The 14,593-nt window shown below is 39.7% G+C and overlaps 1 protein-coding gene across 6 annotated transcripts in view; it reads left to right on the top strand.

The window, feature by feature from the left end:
* The window catches only part of RREB1 (ras responsive element binding protein 1), a 149,271-nt gene that overhangs the window by 97,204 nt on the left and 37,474 nt on the right, over window positions 1-14,593 (top strand). For all 6 annotated transcript variants that reach the window (XM_069103534.1, XM_069103531.1, XM_069103535.1 and 3 more), the window contains exons 7-8: window positions 3,925-4,069; window positions 4,552-4,688. In XM_069103534.1, the coding sequence (XP_068959635.1) occupies window positions 3,925-4,069; window positions 4,552-4,688 (282 nt within the window). The remainder of the gene's footprint in view (window positions 1-3,924; window positions 4,070-4,551; window positions 4,689-14,593) is intronic.

Below are 14,593 nucleotides of genomic sequence, written 5' to 3'. Positions count from 1 at the left end.
ACTCCAGGGTGGATGCTCTGTTCGCTGTGCCACCTAGCTGCCCCCAAGCCTTCATTTTTAATGTGAAAAGAGACTCATACAGTTTAGATGACTCCTTGAGGGGCTATCTTGCTCCCTAGGAATGGCACAGGGTAGTTGTAAGGCAAGACTTTGGTTGCCTGCTAGTCTAAGATAAACATAGTTCTACCTAGTTTGCTTGTCTAGCTTGGGTTCTGTCTGGTTTCCCCTCAGTATAGTATCCTGGTTTTAGCCCAGAATTCAGCTGTCTCCATACTGGGCTGAATTTCCACTTTTCCTGTTGAATGTTGAAGACAACTACTGTAGTCCACAGACAGGATTTAGATTAGGAATTTAAGCTGCTTTCTTATGTATATGTGACTAAAGTTGAGAAATTTCAATGCCATTGAAGACTTATTAACCATATGCTCTGTGCAGCTCACTATGCTAACATGTCCTCATGAAACCCAGACGGTGGCAGGGCATATAACTCTTAATTTGTATTAAGGGATCCTTTCCCTGCTAAATTCCTGGCACCTTCTGTAAGTTTTATAAATGTCATGTCAGGCTTGGGACTGGGCAGGGTGGGGGCAGAGATGTGGTTCAGAAGGATCATAAGCAGGGGAAAGACTTTGTGGAAGTGGTGGCATATGTCTTTGGCCAGATATCTTAATTTCATTCTGACTTAAGTCCTCCTATTTGCAAAGTAGGAAATCACAGACCTTTCAAAGGCGCAAATTCATCCATCCCTACACTGACATCTCCCTTTCACACTTCCTCAGAGGGCCTACCTGGGACCCACTGTACAGGGACAGACCCAGCCCAGGGGTGTCAGTGGGAAGAATTGCTCTGCATCTGTGCTTCCTCAATTATGGAATTCTGTAGAGTTTCCTTATCTGTGTTGTTATGAACTTGAACTAGATAACCTGACTCTAGGTTAGATACTGGCCGAGGGTGTTGGGCCATAGTAAAATTTAGTCCAACTCTACGAGGGACACAGTGGTCTTGCCAGGGAAAGAAGAAAGGTAGTATTTTGCAATTTGCCATAGGAAGCATGGAAAAAGTGTAAGGAACACATGACTTGAAGTTGAGAGACGCTTGGATTTCAATCCTGTCTCCAAGTTATTCAGTCTCTCTGAAATAATTTCCTAGAGCCCATAACAACAATGATCTCACAGGGCTATTGTGAGGTTCAGGTTGACATACATGGCCAGTGTATGAAAGGATTTCACATTTGAAAAAAAAATTACTAGATAAATGTCAGTTTCTGTTATGCATTGCTGTTTGTTATTATTACAGATGGTCCTATGGGGTTGTCATTGATGTTACCCACAGACATTGGCACAATGGAAAGCAGGGGCATTAATAATAAACACTTCATTCGTCTTTTTGTCATTAGCTACTTTTTCAAGCTCTCTGAAAGGAGAGGTGGGGGGGGTAGGTAAACAAAGCATGGCAGTACACTATGGACTTAATTCATTTAAGAACAAGAAATCTAGATTTGTAGGACTTCTGAACTGGAAAGAATCTTACACAACAGCTATTCTCTTATTTTACAAAGGAGATAGCACCCAGCAAGTTTTAAGTGATTTGCCCAAGGTCACCTGCTATGTACACACACTTTCTCTATCTTTCAGTCTCATGTTATCTGTGTGTGTCTATTTCTTCCTCTTCCCTCCCCGTCCCTCTCCCTCTTGCTCTCTCTTTCCCTCTCTCTTCAGTAGGCCATGATGTCCATGTGATTCTGTTTATCTGTCTTCTGATCTCTGTTTCTCTGATTCTCCCTCCTGACCTGCTTTTCAGATACCCTGTTCTTCCCCTTCTAACAAAGGAAGTTTCTAAGAAAAGATGGTGACCATAGCCCTGTTTCAGGCAGCATTCAATGCCAGTTGAACAGGGTTTTTCAGGAAGTACAACCATTTTGGTGCAACAGTGTGGGAAGATGAAGATTCCTTTTCCTTTCTGTATACCTTGGGATCTTGTTATTCTTGGGTTGTTTCTTTTGGCACTTGATGAAGTGAAGTCCATTGCACAAGTCTTCCAGAGGATAAGATCACCCCCAGAGGTCTGCAGACTTCAGTGATGTAACCTGAAAACTGCTTGTTTGGAGTTCTTTTAAAGTAAATAATTGTGTATTTCTAGTAACATAGATGGTTAACATGTCAGTAGATTTTGATTTCAGCAGTAAAAGTCAAAGCTATGGTCACTACCTTTTACAATTACAAATTTAATTATATTCATAGTCACTTTCTAGTTTATACATACTGGATCCACATGATTCTGTGAGCAAAATAAGAAGTATAGGAAGATTGTACTATTGTTTTAAAAAATCATTTAGCTAATACTGCACTCCCCAGAGTTAGGAGGTAAGATTTTCTATTAAACACTTACACTTAAGAGATCATCTCTGTGTTTGGTACACCTGCAGTACCTAGTAGGAGTTACATGCTTTTGGCAAGACAGGTTATTATAAATTAAAAGTTGATGTCACTCGGGAAAAAAAGGTTTGGTTTTCCCATTTTTGTAATAATTTTGCTGAACAGCTTATGCAGGCTGGCTCCTTTAAGAAATGGCCATAACCGAGCTATTTTTAATAGGCCTGATGTGTATACCAACTCTGGCCAGATGTTGTTAATTATCTCAAGTTAGTATTGTAAGTGTAGATAATGGTGAGATGTGGAATTTGGGTATATTATGGGATGAGGTGGGTTGGTTGGGTGCTGGTGATGAGAAAACTTGGAAGACTTGGAATTGTGTCTTATTGGCTTTAGCTGAACACAAATCACACATTTCTCAATTCTGGTTACAATATGATGCTATTAGGGCTATGGGCCCATGTTTGATAACTCTGTGGGATATTTCGCTTTACTGTGCTCCATATATGCATAGACTCTTCTGAATGCTGGCCCACCTGCCCATCTGACTGCCTGCCTGCCCATGGTCAAGAGAGGTCAATTGATAGATTATGATCAAAGCAAAACCGTCACATGATTTCAAACATAAAACATCAAAGAGCATGTCCCTACTGATGGTCAGAATTATCTTCAAATGACCAGAACAGTAGGTATATTACTTAACCAATACCCTACCCCAACCTCTAAAGCTTTAGTTTTTTATATAATAGAGCATTTTCACATCTTTGTCTTATTTTTACAGAAACTGATATATTTAATTTAATTCCTTAAGTTATCTTTTTTATTTTTTGCTTTTTGGAGGGGGGAAGGTAGGGCAGTTGGGGTTAAGTGACTTGCCTGCGGTCACACGGCTAGTTTTGTGTGTGTGTGTTAAGTGTCTGTCTGAGGACACATTTGAACTCTGGTCCTCCTGACTCCAGGGCTGGTGCTCTATTCACTGTACCACCTAGCCACCCCTATCTTTTTATTTATTTAAACAACTTTTGGATTTGGAATTGCTGAGTAAAATATGGCTTTTATAAAAAATACATTTTTGGGGTGGCTAGGTGGCTCTTTCCATCTTTTCCATCTTTTTCTATCTTAGCATGTTTCCCTGTTTTCCTCAGAACTGTTTTTTTAAAGCAGTAATTGAAATGTTAATTTTGAATGCCAGTAAACATCTCCAGCTTAAAAAACAAAGCTAAATTAACTTATTCACATTGTTGATGTTGATTGCATTCAAGAATAGCATCTTACATACAGCAAGAAATTCCATAGCTTTTTGTTTAAGCTTTGCTACAAGGAGAAAAGGAAGGAAGCACACAGAAGGAGCTAGGAAAGTTTCTGAGTTTGAAATAAATGAAAGCACATGTGTAAATTATGTTGAAAATTCTTCAATTAATTTCATTTGGACTTTGGCTGTAAAACATTTTTATACTTGTTTGTAAGAATTTAAAATTAGAAAATGATACCTGAAGTGAATTTTTGTGGTTTAAAACAGAATTTTTTTTCGGGGGGGGGGGTTTCTCTTCAGACACATGAAGATTCATGAGAAGGATCCCAACAGTACCACGACCACAACACCCCCATCTCCACTGAAACGAAGGCGGATGACCTCCAAAAGGAAACTAAGTCAGGAGGCTGACTCGGAGAAAGAAGAACTAACACCTGCCAAAAAGGTCTTTTGTGTTGCACAGTACAGCAGTTAACATGCCTAAATTTTAATTCATTCTTGCTTTCTGGCTTTTCATCCTTGTTTATGACTGTTGATAGGGAGTTCTAATTAATCTGACTGCCTCTGACATGGTCCATCCAGTATTAATCTCGGTTTTTGTCATGTTCTTACCCCGTATGGTATTGTAAAAATGCTTCCAGAAAGGGTGTTTATTGTTTATAGACACCTAATCTCCTTCTCGTGTGTTAACATGAATTAGTTGGCAACATTTACAGAGAAAAAATAGGAGTGAGGACTTCTTTACCCCCTACTTTACCATCCTGTGATCTAGACTTAGTCTAAATCCAGTCCCAGAGTAGAGAGAAGATCAAGGAGACTGGTCTAATTTGTCAGCTAAGGTCCCTTGGTCTTTTCTAAAGCCAGCGGACTTGCTTGAGAAGACTTCATGAGAGGTGGCTTATGTTTGGTTCTTATTCTTTTTTTAAGGTGGTAGAGGATTCTCAGTCAGCTGATGCAGAGAAGAAAACAGATGAAGTTTTTCACTGTCCAGTTTGTTTCAAGGAATTTGTTTGCAAGTATGGCTTGGAGACTCACATGGAGACCCATCCAGATAATTCCCTGAGGTAGGCAAAGGATCTAATGTGGTGACCTTCACTTACTTAACAGACCCTGGCTTCTTTGCATGATATTTTGAACATGGTATGGATACCATTTTACCCCAAATTAGCTTAAACTTTTTTTTTTTCCCTTAGAAATATGTGTGACTTTTGAAGGGAGGAGGGAGGGGGCAGAGAAGGGACCTTATTTATTTGTCTGTTTTCCTTAAAGCAAAGGCTAGAAGAAACACTGAAGCTGGAAGAGAAGACAGTTTTTGTCCAGGATAGGAAAGAGAAGAAAAGGAGAGGATAATTAAATAATCAAATGCTCATTTGATCTTTTCATCAGTTTTCAGTCATTTTGATTGGATGTTCCCTTCTGTAACTAACTACTTTATCAATAGGCTCTGTCTTGTTGTCCATCACTATGATTTGGAGGTAGCATCCACATTTTTTCCACTGATGCTATTTCAAGGAAGCAAAACTCTTCTTAATTAAATGTGTAAGAACAATAACAAAAAAAAAAAGAATGAATGAGTTTTATTTTGAAGCATTGGCAGTATTAAGTTCTTCCTGCAGAGTTTCTTTTTTTGTTTTTTATAGAATACGTGAACATACATAACTACTTACATGTTTAATTTCCCAAGTTCACAGAAATGTTGATTTAGCAGCTTTTTTATTAAGCACTTGCTATGTACAAAGCACTGTATTAGGTCTTGGAATAATAGAGAAATGAAATAAAACACAGTCCTTGATTCTGTGTTTAATAGTCAAGGAGAATGAATTGGCACAAATACAAATGATTGCAATATAAAATAAATACAGGAGAGCTAGCAAAAACTTTTGAGCTTTGAGCTCTGTTCAGGAAAAGCTCAACCAGTGGGAGGAGGCCAGGAAGGCAGCATTGCTGAGAAGCAGGCATTTGAACTGGGCTTTATAAAGTGGGTAGCATGTGAGAAATGCTTTGAGCATTGGAAATAGTGTTAGACAGGAGCAAAAGAAGACAGGAAAGCACAAACATGTGAGGGATTGTGACCTTTGGAGGGAGTATGTAGTGAGGATTAGTATTTGATTCAAAAGGTTTGGGTGGGTAGGTTGTTTGTTGCCAGAAGGCTTTGAATAATGGTTAAGGACTTGACTTCATAGGAATGGGACCATAAAAGGATTCTAAGTAAAGAAATGGCCAAATGAGACCTGTACATAAAGAAATCAAGCCTGCCAGTGGTCAGAAAGCTGGTTTAGCTTGGAACAGGACAGAGTAGAGATGAGAAGCCAGCTTAGGAGACTGTTACAGTCATCTAGGTGGATGTATGGCTGTCTAAGGTGTAGAGAGGATGGACTTGAGATCAGGGATATTTGAGGAGCAGAAGTGAGAGAAGAAGAATCAAAGATGTCTTCAGAGAGTCTTTAAACCTGAAAGCCTGGGCAAGTGTGGCTACCCCTGACAGAAATAGGAAAATTAATTAGTGGGAGCAAGTTTTGGACACCTTAAATATACGCTTTAGGTGAGATATTCAGGTGGACGTGTCTTACAGAGAGTTAAAAAATGTGACTCTGGAACTTAGGCGGGTAAGTTACAAATCTCCTACTTTTCTCTTGATATGATAGCTTTTATCTGGTCAGAAGTAAATCTATGTGATCTTGAATGTGCCTTTCTCATTACCATATTGTCCATTGCCATAAATAAAGTAACATTAATTAAAATAACATTTTTAAACAATTATCAGGCAGACTGATCTTTGCTCAGAGGTATATTGTTTTTGGAAATGAGCCAGGTAACTTGAAAATCAGAAACCAAGTCAAGCAGAAAAGATGGTTAAATGTTTACAAGTAGTTGTAAATTTTTATTTTATTTTCTTGGGAGGTAGCTGTATGCCTGTGAAAAAAGTAGACATCTCAGGGTTTGTTGGTTTGTTTCCCAGTGAGTATTCTTACAAAATTTCATTCCTAGGGATACATGGTTTAATCATAGTTCTAAAAATGAAAAGCTTTTAAAAAAGTTTTTAATGCCTGTTTGCTGCTGTGGCAAGACCATGGAAGCTTAGAACCATATCAGAAATCGTTATCCTTAATCACAATATACTGCTTTTCTGTCATAAAGAAAAATAAGATCTCGCATAGATCAACTTTGGGCACCAATTTCCACAGGGGGAGAAAAGGATTAGGGGGATAACAAATTTTTCCAGCCATGTTGTGTCCCATTCCCCAACAGTAGCAACTTTTACAAAGAAAATCTTTTTCCTGTCATATTTATTTGTAATTTAGGGCCTTTTAAGGAGCCAGAGAGCCTGAGAATCTCCATCCTCATGAGGTAGGAAGGTGGTTTGTAAATATTGTGATAATTCAGCATCTGGAGCACAAAGGAGATAAAGTGAGTTAGCCAGTGTCACCTAGTAGCCAAAGAGAAACTGAACCGAATGCTCCTAATCCTACTTCTGACCGTTCATTCTGAAGTGACTTTTCTGACCCAGAATCCTAAAGTTGGTTATACTGGTTGTTGCTCTACTCTTTTGAACACGTTTATTTTAGATAGTTTTTAATCAGAGGAGCGCAAGCAAAGGAGCTTCCCTTTCCCTGAAAATTACCACCCCCATCCAGTTGAACCTTATGGGTCAGGTAGTTTTTGGATATCAGAGGAATTGTGTGTGATTTGTTTATAAATACAGACATACCATATCTTTTGGTGAATAAAACATTCTCTTGGTTGACTCCACTCTAATTTCCCGAGTCCCTGTTTTCTAGCTAAAAAACTGGAGCTCTGTGGAAATTAAATTTTTTTAGTAAATGACTATTCGTTTGTGTCCCACTGGTTTCTTTCTAAGCAAAATTTCTGTTCACACATGTCTTTTAACCTTTAAAAAATATTTTTTGATACAGTGTAAGTTCCTGGAAGGCAGGAGGAGTGAGTGCTTCATTTTTGTTTTATTCCTAAGTCTCTGACACATAGTAGATATTGGGTTGATGGGCTGATTGAGTCTGTAGAGGCATATGGAATAAGGGCAGAAGGAAGTGCCTAGGCCAGTGTAACTACTGACATTAAACAATGCACATTCACGTTGACTGGCCATTCTAGATACGCTCATTTAGTAAACAATTGGGCCTATCAAAGGGGAAAATCCACCTTGTAGTTCACATCCAAAGTGTGGTGGAAATGACATTGGATTTGGATTTGAGAGACCTTGGGTATGATAAAGTGATAGATAGATAGTGAAAGGGCCATTTTAGGGGTAATATGGTCCAGTCTCGTATTTTTTTTGTTGCTGTTGAAGAAATGAAGAAACTAAGGCTCAAGTAGTTTAGATGACTTGCCCATAGTCACCCGGTGACTCTCAGAACTGACATCCAAGTCTTAATCTTCTGTCTCCAAGCCCAGTGCCTTTTCCATCCAACCACACTTGGTTTCAAAAGGTCTTTGTGAGCAAATTACAAACCACTTTCTAAATGTAAATCATTATGATGATAATCCTTTGGTGGTGTGAGGGACTGTGGTAGAAAGGAAAAAAGAGCTATAAAGCAGGGCTGCCTTTGGCCCTGGGAAGACAAGGGTTAGAAGGAGACTCTCCAGTTCCTGCATGGCTGTCTATCTGATGGGTACAGGGACAGATGCCCTTAGCTGCACTATAATGGTGCTCATTGTTTTTGAAGAGTCTACTAAAGAAGTATTGTGGCTTCTTCTTGGATATGGCCCCTCCAGGCAGTCTTTCGTCCTGTTGAACTCCCTGGAAGCCACACCCTGGCTTCTGACTTTGCCTAGGTAGAAGCAGGTTGGCTCCTACCCATGATGAGCAGGGGAGCTTTCTTTTCTATTAGAGGCAGTTCTGTATAGACAAGTGTTGCCTAGGTAGTAGGAGTGGGCTTTATAAAAGCACAGACTAAGAGGAGTCCTTCATTACAGAACAGTCCCTTAATTTCCTGAGTCTCATCACTGACTGCTTTTGGCCCTAATACATTCCTTTAAGAGGAATTCCTTAACATAAAGTGTGTGACTTAGGTACCCCTAAGCAATGAACCATGACAATTTGGGGGGGAGGGGCAGAAAGGAAATAGTAGGTAGGAAACAAGTTTGGGGCCACAAATATAAATGACTGAGTTTAAATGGAGAATTTTAGTTGGCCTGAATGGCGGTAGGAATCCATCATCCATAGACGATTCAAGTCCATACAGAACCTAAGGAATGACTCAAACCTAGCTAAGTGTGGAACCTGTTTTTTCCTTTCTCTTTGCTATGCGCATTAGCAGTGTGATATTACTATGTAACAAAAACAAGAAGATATAACCCATTATATACTTTGAAAAACACTCTACTGTTAGTGGGCCTGGTTACATAGCATAGACAGTGCATAGGGGTGACTGGCAATTGATTTCCAGCCTGAGAAGAAAACCGAGAGTAGAAAAGGGGAGACAAACAAGTGGACCAGAGGCTGACATTTAGAATGAGAGGCTTTACAAGTGTGTGCAAAAGAGGACACCCACTGTGTTGGACACGGTACATTCTGTTGGATATCAAGCACAGCTATAAGAATAGACTGAGATGATAACAGGAAGAGAATTGCTATGGCAGGAGTGTCCATAGCTAAGGCAGGATTTGGGGAAATTCATCTGGGAAACTATTGTCTTTGCTGCTGACCTGACTTAGGTGTCTGGCTTATGAACAGGGGGTGTGATGCTTTAAATCAGCAGGCATCCATTTTTTTTTTTCACATGGCTAAGAAGTTGAAGGTGGAATTATTAAAAACTCGACTGATTTAGGACAGCCTTCCAAAAGATCTCTGTGTTGAAGTTTATTGACATTTAAAAGTAGTGTCTTATTAATTTATTAATTTGTAGGCTCTTCAAGACTTCTCCTGAAAGATGCTATAGGGCTGTTGGTGATCTTTATGGCCAAAGGGTGGCTGTCATTTTTTTTTTTTGTTATTTCCTTTGTGGTGTCTTGCACTATGACCTTTAATGGAAAATAAGTTATTTGCCAGATTGATGTGCTGTCTGTTCTAAGGCTTTATTTTATTTATGTATTTTTGGATTCATCTTGTTTGTCTCTGAGGGGATGGAATTTTCAAGACTAAAGCTTTGGTCCATCTAAGGCAGAAGCTCTTAAACTGAGGACCAAGAACTTATACAATTTTCTTTGATAACTGCATTTCCATATAAATGGTTTTTATTGTAATCTTATGTTTTTTATGCATTTAAAAACCTTTTTTTTGCTTTTTGGAGAGGGGAGGGGAGGGCAATTGGGGTTAAGTGACTTGCCCAAGGTCACATGGCTAGTTTTGTGTTAAGTGTCTAAGGTCGTATTTGAACTCAGGTCCTGACTGCAGGGCCAGTGCTCTATTTACTGTGCCACCTAAAAACATTATTTTTGATCTATGATGCAAAAAAAATGTTACAGACCTCTGGGTTAAGTGGTAAAGGAGGTGGAGACAGGTTTATTCAACCTTTCCTACCCTCTGATGATCCCTCTGAAAAAGTGAAGTAGACCATGGACTCAAGGCTGAAAAGTTGCTATGTGAGAAGGTAGAGAAATGAGGAAGTTGAAGCAGCTCTCAATTCTCCTAAATCACAATGAAAATGAGCACTGGGGGGAGCCCTGAGGTGGGATTGCCAGCAGCACCCCCTGTAGTTCCCTCCATCTATCTCCTCTCCTAAATTCACAGATTGATTTAGGTACAGAGAAAGTTAATGTGGCTTTGGGAATGCACGCAGCCTCAGGGCCTTGCATATAGCAAAAGAGGACATAAAATGAAGTGGTCTTCGGCCTTATCCCTTCATCCAGGGAGGGGGGCGAAGTTGGAGGTCCAATGGGCAGCATAAAGAGGGAAGAGGGAGGTCCAAATGGAGCTGGGTACCTGGAAGGCGTTTAATTATTTTGTCTGATGTGCCAGAAATTCAGGGTTCTCTGTACTAGAAAGGGTCCCTTTCTCCAGGTTTTTTGCTGTGCATGGGGTAAGGCCTCTAACTTCTCCAGTTTCTGTGCTCATGCTTACATAAGCTTTTTGTGAAACTGGTCCGACTCTTGAGGTTGAAAAATCTAGCCGGTGTTAGAATTCTGTGTGCAGCCTGGGGTGGATTCCTGGGATCCCCTGGAGGCAGGCAGCTAGGGAGTTGTTGCTGTTCAACTCTCTACCAGCAACTGGGAGAGAGAGATTAGTGCAGCTGTTTGATGTCTGTCCTCAGAGCTGGAGGAGGGGATGGGAGAGAGTGGGAGCTGAATGGGGGAGGGTCGGATTCTGAAAAGAGAAGAATGTAGAAAACTGGGTGGGGCTACAGAGGAGGAGAATCATTAGCACTCCTTGTCTCTTCCTTTAGACTAGGAAAAGAAAAAATGAAGCATGAAATAAATATCCTCTTAAAATGTTCATTTCTTTATTAAGAAAACCCTGTAACTTCCCTTAATTTCTTAAAGAAGTAAATTGGAGAATGCTAAAAACTTGGTGATGCTGAGGACCAACTTGTGACTCTGATGGTAATGGAACAGCTGCCCTATTCCTCTCCCCATGTGCATCCACAGATGAGTCACTGACCAGTATCTTGGCTCTAGGGGAAGTGACATCCATAATGCAAAAGAGTTAAGGCTTCTAAGTAATAACTCCCAATTCATCTGAATTTGAACCCAAGCCCTGTGACAATTCATGTTAAATGATGATACTGGGTTGTTTCTGTATTTAGACGTTTTCTTTTATTCTATTGTTACTAGAGAAATGAGACTATTTGGAGAACTTGAAAGGACTTCCTTTTTCATTCCTTGATTTGGACACTTTTGAAATACTAGCTTTTATTTAATATTTTGCTTTTAGAAGGGAACAGTTCTGCAAAAAATGGGTGGATCTTTAGTTGATGTGTTGCCTGTTTGTTTTAGGAACATTTGAGTTAAAGTCAGATATTTGTTGTTTGAGTTATCATCAGTATAGAAAGGCAGTTGATCTCACATGATTAAAGGGAGTGTGATATTGGGAATAAGTGAATTTCCCGACTCAGGGGCCAGTGCTCTTACTCACTGCGCCACCTGGCCGCCCCTTAAAAGTTTTTTTTTTAATATAAATAGTAATAACGGACATTTTTTATAGTGATGTTTGACTTATGACCTGCTTTCTTCTCAACCTTGTGAAGGGTAATAAGGTACATACTATATCATTCCCATTTTACAGATGAGACAGTTGAGACTCAGAAGATTTTTGGTGATCAGAAGATTTTGGCAGTCATGCAGCTAGGAAATGTCAGCCTGGACGTGAACTAAGGGCTTCTCACTCCAACACTTTTTATACTGCAATCTGTTTCTCCCTTGCCTTGAGCATGCCAAAGAATAATTTAGCTCTTTCATAGGTCATATTCATGGGCATCAGTAACTGTACCTTACTTCTATGCTCACAGTAGTTTAGCTGTTACTCTATGGTGTGCTGTTTGCCCTTTCCTAGGGCAGTTATGCTTTTTGGAGTTGTCTGATTTCTAAAGGTTTTTTTTTTCTTTCTTTTTTTTCCCCTGTTGGTTATTTATTATCCTCATAGCCAATTATCTGTCACATATTCAGATTTGTGAAGTTGCCTTCCATACATGATTTCATTGTTATCTTCACACTAACCCTGTGAGGTCAGTACCATAGTTATGATGATTCACATTTTACAGGTGAGGAAACTGAGGCTCAAAGAAGCTCATCACCTAGCTGTACTGAGGTCAACAGCGTGATTCCAACATAGGCTTTTCCTTCCTCCAGTTTCTACCACTCTTTTCTTCTGTGACTCATGCTATAAGCATTTTGATAGATCAAGATGCTTAGTATCAGATCAGCTACTTTTCATATATTGCACTCTGAAACCAGTTGATCAGGTTTCTTATTTTATATAAAATAAGCAAAATACAGATTCTGAGTGTTTAGATTTTGTGACACCTTTTATCTGCTCAGATGGGATTCTCATTTAAATCTGTTAGTGAGGTAAGTGAGTTAGAGATTTAAATTATTTAAGCTGCCCTATACAAATAAGAGTTTTGCATACTCTTATTTTTCATTTCTGTAATTTACATTGCTTTCACATTCATCTTGGCACACTGTTGAGAGGTTGAAGCTGGAAAACAAGCTCTATGTATTGTCAGTTTTGTTTGGTGTCTCTTGCCCTTCCCATAGACACTGAAAATTGCATACAAAGGGTGGCTATGCTGAACATTAATTAGGATAGAGGTAGGGATTGGACTTGTGGTTCCACTGGCATCGGGAACTCCCTGATTGAGAAAATTCCCACTAATAGTAGGGTGGCACCTTCTCTGCCGTTTATTGCTTCCTAGAGCCATGAGAGAAGACAGATAGATGATTCCTCTAGGGTCACCCAGTTAGGATATGTCAGAGATGAGACTTGAACCTAGGTCTTTCTTGTGTCTAAGGATTTATGATTTCTGCAATTGGGGTTAAGTGACTTGCCCAAGGTCACATGGTTAGTAAATGTTAAGTTTCTGAGGTCAGATTTGAACTCAGGTCCTCCTGACTCCAGGGCTGGTTCTCTATTCACTGCACCACCCAGCCACCCCAGGATTTGTGATTTCTAAAAAGTAGCAGTGTTGACTTTTATCAGTTATATTGATTGCTCCAAAGTTACTTGGTCATGAGACCGAATTCTTCCTGAATCTGATTAGTGCCAGGGGCTCATAGATTTAGAGCTTGAAGCTTGACCATCTTCATATCCAATCCCTCTCAATATACAGATGAAGAAGCTTGAGTGCCAGAGGGGTCACCCAGTGACTGAGCTGCCATTCTAAGCCAAGCACATCCTGCTGCCCCTTCATCCTGCTGCCCCCTCCTTCCCACTGCCCCACAGCATGCTTCTAACTGCATATCAGCACTCTTTGTTTTCACACAGGCCTGTTGCATATAGAAAAGACCAGAGATTTCACTTCTTTCTTCATGGGTAATAGGGATTTTCAGTCAAGGCAGCAGAGAAAATGGGAGATTGACAAAGTCTCCTGCCTGTCTGGTCTTCCAAGGCAGCAGCACAGTGCACCTGCGTGCCATTTTCTGTAAGAAGCAGGTCAGGTTTCTTTCAGTCAAGCATAGTAGAATAAGAAGTTTACAACTGAACATCTTTAACTTATTTATCGATAACTTAGAATGTCTTTAAGTGCATTTGATAACTTAGAATGTAGGTTATCCTCGGTGTGTGTTTGAAGACCTCGAGGGTAGTTAATAATGACTTGTTTCTCAGGGAGAGGTTTTTCCACCAGTTCCACATTTCCTCTGCCTCCCCTTGGCCAATGCCAGGAATATGAGTGACTGACTGAGGTTATTCATGTCTGTTACCCCACAGGAGAGGCAAACTCTTCAGTTTGACTTGATTGACAGACTCTACTTAAAACTCTAGCCATAAACAAGGGATCAGAGTGGGGACCTAAGAGGCCATTGTTCTGAAATCCCATGCCATTATAGAGCATATATTTCATTTGGTTGTAGGAAAAAATAAAAGATCTCTCATGAAGGTAATTTTTTGTTGTTATTGTTTGTTTCTTTTTGGAGTTATCAGCTAATTAATTAATTTGAACTCATGGCCCTAACTTCAGAGCTTGTGCTATATCCATTGCACCACCAAGGTGCCTTTATGAATGAAAATTTTTTTTAAATTAAATTTTATGTTTATTTTTAGTTTCCATCATTCATTTCCACAAGATTTTGAGTTACAGATTTTCTACCAGTCTTTCCCCTACCCACCACCCCAAAACAGCAATCCCACTGCATATCCCCTTCCCCAATCTGCTCTCTTCTATATCCTCCCCTATTCCCCCTCTGACTTTCTGGTAGGGCAAGATGGATCTTCATAACCCAGTGACTGTATATCTTTTTTCCCAGTTGCATGTAAAAATAATAATAATTTTTTTTTATTAAACATTTCATTTTACAACTTTGAATTCCAGATTCTTCCCCTTCCTCCCTTGTCACCCATCCTTACTGGGAAGAATAA

The sequence above is a fragment of the Petaurus breviceps genome, unplaced genomic scaffold (assembly GCF_028583685.1).
Source record: "Petaurus breviceps papuanus isolate PSGF00001 unplaced genomic scaffold, PetGlider_PUasm1.0 582, whole genome shotgun sequence".
Classification (NCBI taxonomy): Eukaryota; Metazoa; Chordata; class Mammalia; order Diprotodontia; family Petauridae; genus Petaurus; species Petaurus breviceps.
This window is presented reverse-complemented; position numbering and strand designations above follow the sequence as displayed.